The sequence below is a fragment of the Pezoporus occidentalis genome, unplaced genomic scaffold (genome assembly GCF_034315485.1).
Source record: "Pezoporus occidentalis ecotype Australia unplaced genomic scaffold, CSIRO_AGI_Poc_V1 ctg2096, whole genome shotgun sequence".
In the NCBI taxonomy this organism is placed as follows: Eukaryota; Metazoa; Chordata; class Aves; order Psittaciformes; family Psittacidae; genus Pezoporus; species Pezoporus occidentalis.
In genome coordinates, this window is record NW_026913960.1 from 189 (window position 1) to 12375 (window position 12187).

General features: G+C 64.7%; 1 protein-coding gene across 1 annotated transcript; it reads right to left on the minus strand.

Annotated features, from left to right (window-relative positions):
• Positions 1-502: 502 nt before the first annotated feature.
• Positions 503-9542, minus strand: LOC134163877 (autophagy-related protein 2 homolog A-like). Its single transcript, XM_062619082.1, has 7 exons — positions 9441-9542; positions 9146-9336; positions 4046-4269; positions 2953-3055; positions 873-1132; positions 682-789; positions 503-585 (listed from the first exon to the last, which is right to left on the minus strand). Exons 2-5 carry the CDS (start codon positions 9296-9298, stop codon positions 914-916), a joined length of 699 nt encoding a protein of 232 aa, XP_062475066.1. The 5' UTR covers positions 9299-9336; positions 9441-9542; the 3' UTR covers positions 503-585; positions 682-789; positions 873-913.
• Between the last annotated feature and the right edge of the window lie 2645 nt (positions 9543-12187).

The window sequence follows — 12187 nt, forward strand, 5'->3', positions numbered from 1 at the left end:
ATTCCCCCTCCAGCACCCATAGGTGCCCCCCAGCACCCACATTCCCCCCCCAGCACCCTCATTGTCAGACCCATTACCCACATTCCCCCTCCAGCACCCATAGGTGCCCCCCAGCACTCCCGTTCTCCCCCCCCAACATCCACATCCCACCCCCCCAGCACCCATAGGTGCCCCCCAAGCCGGTAACGCCCCCCCTCCACCCCCCCCCCCAGCACCCATAGGTGCCCCCCAGGCCGCTACCCCCCCCCAGCACCCATAGGTGCCCCCCCAGGCCCGTACCCACCCCCACCCCCCCCAGCACCCATAGGTGCCCCCCAAGCCGGTAACGCCCCCCCTCCACCCCCCCCCCCCCAGCACCCATAGGTGCCCCCCAGGCCAGTACCCACCCCCCCCCAGCACCCATAGGTGCCCCCAGGCCAGTACCCACCCCCCCCAGCACCCATAGGTGCCCCCCAGGCCAGTACCCCCCACCCCCCTATAGCACCCATAGGTGCCCCCCCGGCCGGTACCATGGGGGGGGTCCGGGGGGGGTTCCATGTGTGCGATGAAGCTGCTGATGTAATCCCTGAGGAAGAGGAGGGCGTCCTGGGGGGGGGGGGGGGGGGGTGTGAGGGGGGGCACCCACGACCCCCCCCCCAGCACCCAGACCCCCCCCCCCCCCCCCAGCACCCTGACCCCCACCTGGTCAATGTGCAGGCGCAGCGGTGCCAGGGCCACCCTTAGGCAGCACTCGGGGACCCCCCCGGGGGGGGGCGGATGGGGGAGCACCCTCAGGGCCTTGACCCATAGCTGGCAAAGATGGGGGGCAGCGTTAGGATGGGGCACTTATGGGGCAGAGATATGGGGGGGGGAGGGGGGGGGTTTGCACTCACCGTGGGGGGCTGTGGGGGGGGTGCCCCCCTCGGATGTCGGCTCAGGAAAGGGGGGGTTCCCCCCCCCCCCCCCCGAGGCGGTCGCGCAGCTCCAGGTCCTGCACCAGCAGCACCAGGCGGGCAGTGGGGCGCTCGCCCGGCCCCACGGCTGCCCCACGGCTGCTGCCCCCCCCCACGGCCGCCCCCTCGCCTGCCCCACGGCTGCCCCACGGCTGAGCCTCGGCCGCCTCCTCAGCGTAGGTCTCGTGCTGGACGCTGACCTGGGGGGGGGGGGGGGGGAAGGATCCCATTGACCCCCATCAATCCCCCCCCCCCCCCAAGGACCTCCCACTGCCCCATAGCACCCCCCCAGTGACACCCCATAGCGACCCCATTGGCACCCCATAGCGACCCCATTGGCACCCTATAGCGACCCCATTGGCACCCTATAGCGACCCCATCGGCACCCTAGAGCGACCCCATGACCCCACATTGTCACCCCATAGTGACCCCCACGTGACCCCACACTGTCACCCCATAGTGACCCCCATGTGACCCCACTGTCACCCCATAGCGACCCCCACATGACCCCACATTGTCACCCCATAGCGACCCCCACATCACCCCACATTGTCACCCCATAGCGACCCCCCAGTTTTCCCTTTGTCACCCCATAGCGACCCCATTGTCACCCCATAGCGACCCCCACATGACCCCACATTGTCACCCCATAGCGACCCCCCAGTGTTCCCTTTGTCACCCCATAGTGACCCCCACGTGACCCCACACTGTCACCCCATAGTGACCCCCAAGTGACCCCATTGTCACCCCATAGCAACCCCATTGTCACCCCATAGTGACCCCCACATGACCCCATCGTCACCCCATAGCGACCCCATCGGCACCCCATAGCGACCCCCACGTGACCCCACATTGTCACCCCATAGCGACCCCCACATGACCCCACATTGTCACCCCATAGCGACCCCCCAGTCTTCCCTTTGCCACCCCATAGCGACCCCCACGTGACGCCACATTGTCACCCCATAGTGACCCCCACGTGACCCATAGCGACCCCATTGTCACCCCATAGCGACCCCCATGTGACCCCACTGTCACCCCATAGCGACCCCCACGTGACCCCACATTGTCACCCCATAGCGACCCCCACGTGACCCCACATTGTCACCCCATAGCGACCCCCACATGACCCCACATTGTCACCCCATAGCGACCCCCCAGTCTTCCCTTTGCCACCCCATAGCGACCCCCACGTGACCCCACATTGTCACCCCATAGCGACCCCCACGTGACCCCACATGTCACCCCATAGCAACCCCCACGTGACCCCACACTGTCACCCCATAGTGACCCCATGACCCCACATTGTCACCCCATAGCAACCCCCACGTGACCCCACATTGTCACTCCATAGCGACCCCCATGTGACCCCACTGTCACCCCATAGCGACCCCCCAGTGTTCCCTTTGTCACCCCATAGCGATCCCCACAATGACCCGTCACCCCATAGCAACCCCATTGTCACCCCATAGCGACCCCCACGTGACCCCATTTTCACCCCATAGCGACCCCCCAGTGTTTCGTCACTCCATAGCGACCCCCACGTGACCCCACATTGTCACCCCATAGCGACCCCCACAATGACCCCATTTTCACCCCAAAGTGACCCCTACAATGACCCCATTTTCGCCCCGTAGTGACTCCCCCAATGACCCCATTGTCACCCCATAACCCCCCCAATGACCCCATTGTCACCCCATAGCGACCCCATTGTCACCCCATAACGACCCCAGTCACCCCATAGCGACCCCCACAATGACCCCATTTTCACCCCATAGTGACTCCCCCAATGACCCCATTGTCACCCCATAGCGACCCCCACAATGACCCCATTTTCACCCCATAGTGACTCCCCCAATGACCCCATTCTTACCCCATAACCACCCCATTGTCACCCCATAGCACCCCCCCCCAGGCCCCAATGCCCCCCCCAGACCTCATCACCCCCTCTGTGCCCCCCAGGACCCTGTTACCCCCTATGGGCCCCCCCCAGGCCCTATGGGGCCCCCCCCATCCCCACCTTGCTGAGGTGCAGCTCCATCAGCAGGTCCTGCCTGCGCCCGGGCCCCCCCCGCGTGCGCCAGTGGGCGTGGCCAGAGGGGGCGTGGCCTCCGCGGCGTGGCCTGCGGGAGGGGCGGGGTCACGGTGAGCCACGCCCCTCCTGTATCCCCACACCTAATATGGGCAGCAGTGGGTGTGGCCTGATTTAGCCCCACCCACTCTCCCCCAATGACTCCTCCCCACTAAAGAAGGGGGCGTGGTTTGATTTAGCCACGCCCTGTCCCTTAGCCCCGCCCACTCCCAGATCTACATCCCCATTCAAGCCACGCTCTCTTTCCATATAAGGGATGTGGTCTACGATGTAGCCCCGCCCACGCTATTAAACCACGCCCCATTCCTTATTAGGACAGGTGTTATGTGATGTAGCCCCGCCCCGTTTCCCATTAGAGGATGTTGTCAATGCCTTAGCCCTACCTAAGCCACGCCCCCTCTCCTGTTAGGGGGTGTGACCTACACACTAACCCCGCCTTTTCCCACGCTAGGCCACACCCTTTTACCTATTATGGGCATACTCTATGCCTTTAGCCCCGCCTACCCCGCTTAAGCCACGCCCCTTCCCAGTTAGGGACCGAATTGTGCTTTAGCCCCTCCCACCACCAAGCCACGCCCCCTCTCCTGTTAGGGGGTGTGACCTCCACACTAAGCCCGCCTTCCCCCTTCCCTATTATGGGCATGCTCTAAGCCTTTAGCCCCGCCTACCATGGTTAAACCACGCCCCTTCCCCGTTAGGGGCCGAATTGTGCTTTAGCCCCTCCCATCACCAAGCCACGCCCCCTCTCCTGTTAGGGGGTGTGACCTCCACACTAAGCCCGCCTTCCCCTTTCCCTATTATGGGCATGCTCCAAGCCTTTAGCCCCGCCTACCCCGGGTAAACCACGCCCCTTCCCCGTTAGGGGCTGAATTGTGCGTTAGCCCCTCCCACCACCAAGCCACGCCCCCTCCCCTGCTAGGGGGCGTGGCCTATACAGGAACCGCTCTTAACCCTTACTAAGCCACGCCCCCCTTTCCCTTATACGGTCGTGTTTAGCCCCCCCCAGGGGGCGTGGTCTCACCTGGCGGCGGGGGCGTGGCCAGCGCCGAAGTCCCGCCCCCCGAAGAGCTGCCAGCGCAGGCTGACGTCCCGCAGGAGGAGCCGTTCCCGCGGGGGGGGGAGCCCCGGGGGGGGGCGCAGCCGATCCCGGCCCCCGCCGCTCCCCCCCCCGGGCCCGAAGTGCCCCTCCCGCAGGAGCAGCGGCCCCGGAGCCAACCAGCGGAGGGAGGGGGAGCCCTCGGGAGCCTGTGGGCACACACGTGATGCCATTGGTGACCCCCACGTGATGCCATTGGTGACCCCACGTGACGCCATTGGTGACCCCCACGTGACGTCCATCGGCGCCCCCACGTGACGCCATTGGCGCCCACACGTGACACCATTGGTGACCCCCACGTGATGCCATTGGTGACCCCCCACGTGATTGGTGCCACGTGACGCCATCGGTGACCCCCATGTGATGCCATTGGTGACCCCCACGTGACGCCATTGGTGACCCCCATGTGATGCCATTGGTGACCCCCACGTGATGCCATTGGTGACCCCCACGTGACGCCATTGGTGACCCCCACGTGATGCCATTGGTGACCCCCCACGTGATGCCATCGGTGACCCCCCACGTGATGCCATCGGTGCCCACACGTGATGCCATTGGTGACCCCACGTGACGCCATCAGCACCCCCACGTGATGCCATTGGCGCCCCCCCACGTGATGCCATTGGTGACCCCACGTGAGGCCATTGGTGACCCCCCACGTGATGCCATCGGTGACCCCCCACGTGATGCCATTGGTGACCCCCACGTGACGTCCATTGGCGCCCCCCCACGTGATGCCATCGGTGACCCACACGTGATGCCATTGGTGACCCCCACGTGACACCATTGGTGCCCCCCCACGTGATGCCATTGGTGACCCCCACGTGACGCCATCGGTGACCCCACGTGACGCCATCGGTGACCCCCCACGTGATGCCATTGGCGACACCCCACGTGATGCCCTTGGTGACCCCCCACGTGATGCCATCGGTGACCACACGTGACGTCCATTGGTGCCCCCCCACATGATGCCATTGGTGACCCCCACATGACGCCATTGGTGACCCCCACGTGACGCCATTGGTGACCCCCACGTGACGCCATTGGTGCCCACACGTGATGCCATTGGTGACCCCCCACGTGATGCCATCGGTGCCCACACGTGATGCCATTGGTGACCCCACGTGACGCCATCGGCGACCCCACGTGACGTCCATTGGCGCCCCCCCACGTGATGCCATTGGTGACCCCACGTGAGGCCATTGGTGACCCCCCACGTGATGCCATTGGTGCCCCCCCACGTGACGCCATCGGTGACCCCACGTGACGCCATCGGTGCCCACACGTGACGCCATTGGTGCCCACACGTGATGCCATTGGTGACCCCCCACGTGATGCCATCGGTGACCCCCACGTGATGCCATCGGTGACCACACGTGATGCCATTGGTGACCCCCACGTGACGCCATTGGTGACCCCCCACGTGATGCCATTGGTGACCCCCCACGTGATGCCATTGGTGACCCCCACGTGATGCCATCGGTGACCCCCCACGTGAGGCCATTGGCGCCCCCACGTGATGCCATTGGTGACCCCCACGTGACGTCCATTGGTGCCCCCACGTGACGCCATCGGTGCCCACACATGACGCCATCAGCGCCCACACGTGACTCCATTGGTGCCCCCACGTGACGCCATCGGCGACCCCACATGACGCCATCGGCGACCCCACGTGATGCCATTGGTGACCCCCACGTGACGTCATCTGCGACCCCACGTGACGCCATCGGCGACCCCACGTGACACCATCAGCACCCCATAGAGACCCCATCGGCACCCCATAGCAACCCCATCGGCACCCCCACGTGACGCCACCAGCACCCCCACGTGACACCATTGGTGCCCCATAGAGACCCCATTGGAACCCCATAGAGACCCCATTGGAACCCCATAGAGACCCCATCAGCACCCCATAGAGACCCCATTGGAAGCCCACAGCGACCCCATTGGAACCCCATAGAGACCCCATTGGAATCCCATAGAGACCCCAGCGGCACCCCCACGTGACACCATCGGCACCCCATAGAGACCCCATTGGCACCACACAGAGACCCCCCCCACGTGACCCCATCAGCTCCCCATAGCGACCCCATCGACACCCCATAGAGAGCTCATTGGAACCCCATAGAGACCCCCCCCACAGTGACCCCATTGGCACCCCATAGCGACCCCATTGTCGCCCCATAGAGACCCCATTGGCACCCCAGAGACCCCCACGTGACCCCACTGTCACCCCACAGAGACCTCATTGGAACCCCATAGAGACCCCATTGGCACCCCATAGAGACCCCATTGGCACCCCATAGAGACCCCCCCACAGTGACCCCACTGTCACCCCATAGAGACCCCCATAATGACCCCACTGTCACCCATAGCGACCCCCCCGCGGTGACCCCAATGTCACCCCACAGCAACCACCCCATTGACCCCATTCACAACCCCTAGTGACCCCCACACTGACCCCATTGTTACCCCATAGCGACCCCAATGTCACCCCATAGAGACCTCATTGGAACCCCATAGAGACCCCATTGGCACCCCATAGAGACCCCCCCATAGTGACCCCACTGTCACCCCATAGCAACCCCATTGTCACCCCATAGAGACCCCCATAATGACCCCACTGTCACCCATAGCGCCCCCCCTGCAGTGACCCCATTGTCACCCCACAGCAACCACCCCATTGACCCCATTCACACCCCCTAGTGACCCCCACACTGACCCCATTGTTACCCCATAGCGACCCCACTGGCACCCCATAGAGACCCCATTGTCACCCCATAGAGACCCCCATAATGACCCCACTGTCACCCATAGCGCCCCCCCTGCAGTGACCCCATTGTCACCCCACAGCAACCACCCCATTGACCCCATTCACACCCCCTAGTGACCCCCACACTGACCCCATTGTTACCCCATAGCGACCCCATTGTCACCCCACAGCAACCACCCCATTGACCCCATTCACACCCCCTAGTGACCCCCACACTGACCCCATTGTCACCCCATAGCGACCCCACTGGCACCCCATAGCGACCCCACTGGCACCCCATAGAGACCCCCCCACAGTGACCCCACTGTCACCCCATAGCGACCCCATTGTCACCCCATAGCGACCCCATTGTCACCCCATAGAGACCCCCATAATGACCCCACTGTCACCCATAGCGACCCCCCTGCAGTGACCCCATTGTCACCCCACAGCAACCACCCCATTGACCCCATTCACACCCCCTAGTGACCCCCACACTGACCCCATTGTTACCCCATAGCGACCCCATTGTCACCCCACAGCAACCACCCCATTGACCCCATTCACACCCCCTAGTGACCCCCACACTGACCCCATTGTTACCCCATAGCGACCCCAATGTCACCCCACAGCAACCACCCCATTGACCCCATTCACACCCCCTAGTGACCCCCACACTGACCCCGTTGTCACCCCATAGCGACCCCATTGTCACCCCACAGCAACCACCCCATTGACCCCATTCACACCCCCTAGTGACCCCCACACTGACCCCATTGTCACCCCATAGCAACCCCAATGTCACCCCACAGCAACCACCCCATTGACCCCATTCACACCCCCTAGTGACCCCCACACTGACCCCGTTGTCACCCCATAGCGATCCCAATGTCACCCCATAGAGACCCCATTGGCACCCCATAGAGACCCCCCCATAGCGACCCCAATGTCACCCCACAGCAACCACCCCATTGACCCCATTCACACCCCCTAGTGACCCCCACACTGACCCCGTTGTCACCCCATAGCGACCCCAATGTCACCCCATAGCAACCACCCCATTGACCCCATTCACACCCCCTAGTGACCCCCACACTGACCCCCTTGTCACCCCATAGCGACCCCATTGTCACCCCACAGCAACCACCCCATTGACCCCATTCACACCCCCTAGTGACCCCCACACTGACCCCATTGTCACCCCATAGCGACCCCATTGTCACCCCACAGCAACCACCCCATTGACCCCATTCACACCCCCTAGTGACCCCCACACTGACCCCGTTGTCACCCCATAGCGACCCCATTGTCACCCCACAGCAACCGCCCCATTGACCCCATTCACACCCCCTAGTGACCCCCACACTGACCCCATTGTTACCCCATAGCGACCCCACTGGCACCCCATAGAGACCCCATTGGCACCCCATAGAGACCCCCCCACAGTGACCCCACTGTCACCCCCGACCCCATTGTCACCCCCACATAATGACCCCATTGTCACCCCATAGCAGTGACCCCATTGTCACCCCACAGCAACCACCCCATTGACCCCATTCACACCCCCTAGTGACCCCCACACTGACCCCATTGTCACCCCATAGCGACCCCACTGGCACCCCATAGAGACCCCATTGGCACCCCATAGAGACCCCCCCACAGTGACCCCATTGGCACCCCATAGCGACCCCATTGTCACCCCATAGCGACCCCACTGGCACCCCATAGAGACCCCCCCAGTTGTCACCCCATAGCGACCCCATTGTCACCCCACAGTGACCCCCATAATGACCCCACTGTCACCCATAGCCACCCCCCCGCAGTGACCCCATTGTCACCCCACAGCAACCACCCCATTGACCCCATTCACACCCCCTAGTTACCCCCACACTGACCCCATTGTCACCCCATAGTGACCCCAATGTCACCCCATAGAGACCCCATTGGCACCCCATAGAGACCCCCCCATAGCGACCCCAATGTCACCCCACAGCAACCACCCCATTGACCCCATTCACACCCCCTAGTGACCCCCACACTGACCCCATTGTTACCCCATAGCGACCCCAATGTCACCCCATAGAGACCCCATTGTCACCCCATAGCGACCCCAATGTCACCCCATAGCGGTGTCCCGAGTGACCCCACTGTCACCCCATAAGGACCCCCCCAATACCCCCATTAACCCCCCTTGGAAGCCCCCATTTCAGGGTCCCCCCCTGGCACCCCCCCCCCCCCCCAACACCCCCCCATTGCCCCCCCCCCACACTCACAGGGCTCGGGGGGGCCTCCAGGATGCAGAAGCCGTCAGCATCAGGGCTGCCACTGCCCCCCAGTGGGGCTGGGGGGGGCACAGGGGGGGCCGGGGCAGCCGCTATGGGGCAGCCATGGGGCCGGGGCCCCCCCTCGCCTGGGAACAGGTACATGGAGACCGGAGGGGGCGGTGGGGGCGGTGGGGCCTCCTCTATGGGGTGCAGAGTGGGTAGGGGGGGGGGGGTTGAGCCCCATGGCAGCGCCAGTGGACCCACATCTGCCCCCCAAGTGCTTGTGCCCCCCCCCAAGCCGTACCTGGGGGCTGTGGGGCGCCGTGGGGCAGCCGTGGGGCATCGCGCAGGGCGTCCGTCAGGTCCTGCTGGTTGATGGTGGCCGTGGGGGGGACCTGATGGAAGGGGGGGGCACAGCAATGGGGTTCTCACAGCCCCACTTGGGGGTCACAGGGACGGGTTCAGTGGGGCAGAGGAAAACTCACCTGGGGGTCCCCATGGGCTGGGGCAGGGCCGGGCGTGGGGCCGGGTGTGGGGCGCGCTATGGGGCGCGCTGTGGGGCTGGAGAGATGCTGCAGGAGCTGGGCGATGGCGGCGGCGCTGTCGGGACAGGTCCGGGCTCGGAGGCGGGCGGGCGCCAGGCGCAGCTCATCCCGAGGACAGGGCTGGAGGTGTGGGTCAGGCTGCCCCATAGCGCCCCATAGCACCCCATAGAGCCCCACAGCATCCCATAGAGCCCCATAGCACCCCATAGAGCCCCACAGAGCCCCATAGAGCCCCATAGCACCCCACAGAGTGCCCCACAGTGCCTCATAGAGCCCTATAAACCCCACAGCGCCCCATAAAGCCCCATGGGGCCCCATAGCGCAACACAGCCCCACAGAGCCCCATAGAGCCCCATAGAACCCCACAGCACCCCATAAAGCCCCATGGAGCCCCATAGCGCAACACAGCCCCACAGCACCCCATAGAGCCCCATAGAACCCCACAGCACCCCATAAAGCCCCATGGGGCCCCATAGCGCAACACAGCCCCACAGAGCCCCATAGAGAAGCCCCATAGCACCCCACAGTGCCTCAGCACCACAGTGCCTCATAGAGCCCTATAAACCCCACAGCGCCCCATAAAGCCCCATGGGGCCCCATAGCGCAACACAGCCCCACAGCGCCCCATAGAGCCCCATAGAACCCCACAGCACCCCATAAAGCCCCATGGGGCCCCATAGCGCAACACAGCCCCACAGAGCCCCACAGAGCCCCATAGAGCCCCACAGAGCCCCATAGAGTGCCCCACAGTGCCTCAGCACCACAGTGCCTCATAGAGCCCTATAAACCCCACAGCGCCCCATAAAGCCCCATGGGGCCCCATAGCGCAACACAGCCCCACAGCGCCCCATAGAACCCCACAGCACCCCATAAAGACCCACAGCGACCCATAGAGCCCCATAGCACCCCATGCCGTCCCATAACGCCCCACTGAGCCTCCTGTGCCCCATAGCAGTTCCCTCTGCCCCAGGCTTGCTCCCTGCACCCTATGGCCTCCCTCTGCCCCATGGAGCAGTCTCTGCCCCATAGCAACTCACACAGCCCCCCAGGGCCCACTCTGCCCCATGACCTCTCTCTCAGCCCCCCAACCCCATCTCAGCGCCCCAGCCCCATGGCTACCCCACAGCTCCCATCTCAGCCCCCAGTCCCCTCTGCCCCACGGCTGCCCCCCAACTCCCACTCTGCCCCATGGCTGCCCCATGACCTCGCTCTCAGCCCCCCAACCCCATCTCAACCCCCAAGCCCCATGGCTACCCCCCAGTCCCCTCTGACCCACGGCTGCCCCCCCACTCCCACTCTGCCCCATGGCTGCCCCATGACCTCTCTCTCAGCCCCCCAACCCCCATCTCAACCCCCCAGCCCCATGGCTACCCCACAGCTTCCATCTCACCCCCCAGTCCCCTCTGCCCCATGGCTGCCCCCCAACTCCCACTCTGCCCCATGGCTGCCCCATGACCTCGCTCTCAGCCCCCCAACCCCATCTCAACCCCCAAGCCCCATGGCTACCCCCCAGTCCCCTCTGCCCCACGGCTGCCCCCCAACTCCCACTCTGCCCCACGGCTGCCCCATGACCTCTCTCTCAGCCCCCCAACCTCCATCTAAACCCCAGCTCCCAAGCCCCATGGCTACCAGATGAAGTCCCCTATGCGGGGGGGGGGGTGTGGGCTGCCCCCCCACTCCCACTCTGGGGCAGGGGGGGGTGTGGCTGTGTCAATGGGATCTCTCTCTCAGCCCCCCAACCCCATCTAACCCCCAAGGGGGTGTGGCTACCCCCAGTCCCCTCTGGGGCGGGGGGGGGTGTGGGGTGTGGCTGCCCCCCAACTCACCGGGCTCTGCCCATCCCCGTTGCCCTTCCACGAGCTCAGCACCAGCTCCAGGAAGTCGACGTCGAGGACGCAGATGAAATCTATGGGGCAGGGGGGGGGTGTGGGGTGCGTGTCAATGGGATCTATGGGGCGGGGGGGGTGGGGTGTGTGTCAATGGGTGTGTGTCAATGGGATCTATGGGGGGGGTGGGGGGGTCAATGGGTGTGGGGTGTGTGTCAATGGGATCTATGGGGCGGGGGGGGGGTGTGGGGTGCGTGTCAATGGGATCTATGGGGCGGGGGGGGTGTGGGGTGCGTGTCAATGGGATCTATGGGGCGGGGGGGGGTGGGGGCTGTGGGGTGCGTGTCAATGGGATCTATGGGGCGGGGGGGGGGTGTGGGGTGCGTGTCAATGGGATCTATGGGGCGGGGGGGGGTGTGGGGTGTGTGTCAATGGGATCTATGGGGCGGGGGGGGGTGTGGGGTGTGTGTCAATGGGATCTATGGGGCGGGGGGGGGGTGTGGGGTGCGTGTCAATGGGATCTATGGGGCGGGGGGGGGGGGGGTGTGGGGTGCGTGTCAATGGGATCTATGGGGCCGGGGGGGGGTGTGGGGTGTGTGTCAATGGGATCTATGGGGCAGGGGGGGTGTGGGTGTGTGGGCGGGGGGGGGGTGTGGGGTGTGTGTCAATGGGATCTATGG

What these genes read in the sequence shown, in the direction of transcription:
- LOC134163877 (XM_062619082.1), bottom strand. Translation starts at nt 9,298, where the DNA reads ATGTACCTGTTCCCAGGCGAGGGGGGGCCCCGGCCCCATGGCTGCCCC. An exon ending in TGGAGGCCCCCCCGAGCCCT is followed by an intron (nt 4,270 to 9,145) that starts GTGAGTGTGGGG and finishes GTGTGCCCACAG; the next exon opens with GCTCCCGAGGGCTCCCCCTC. An exon ending in TGGAGCTGCACCTCAGCAAG is followed by an intron (nt 1,133 to 2,952) that starts GTGGGGATGGGG and finishes CCCCCCCCCCAG; the next exon opens with GTCAGCGTCCAGCACGAGAC.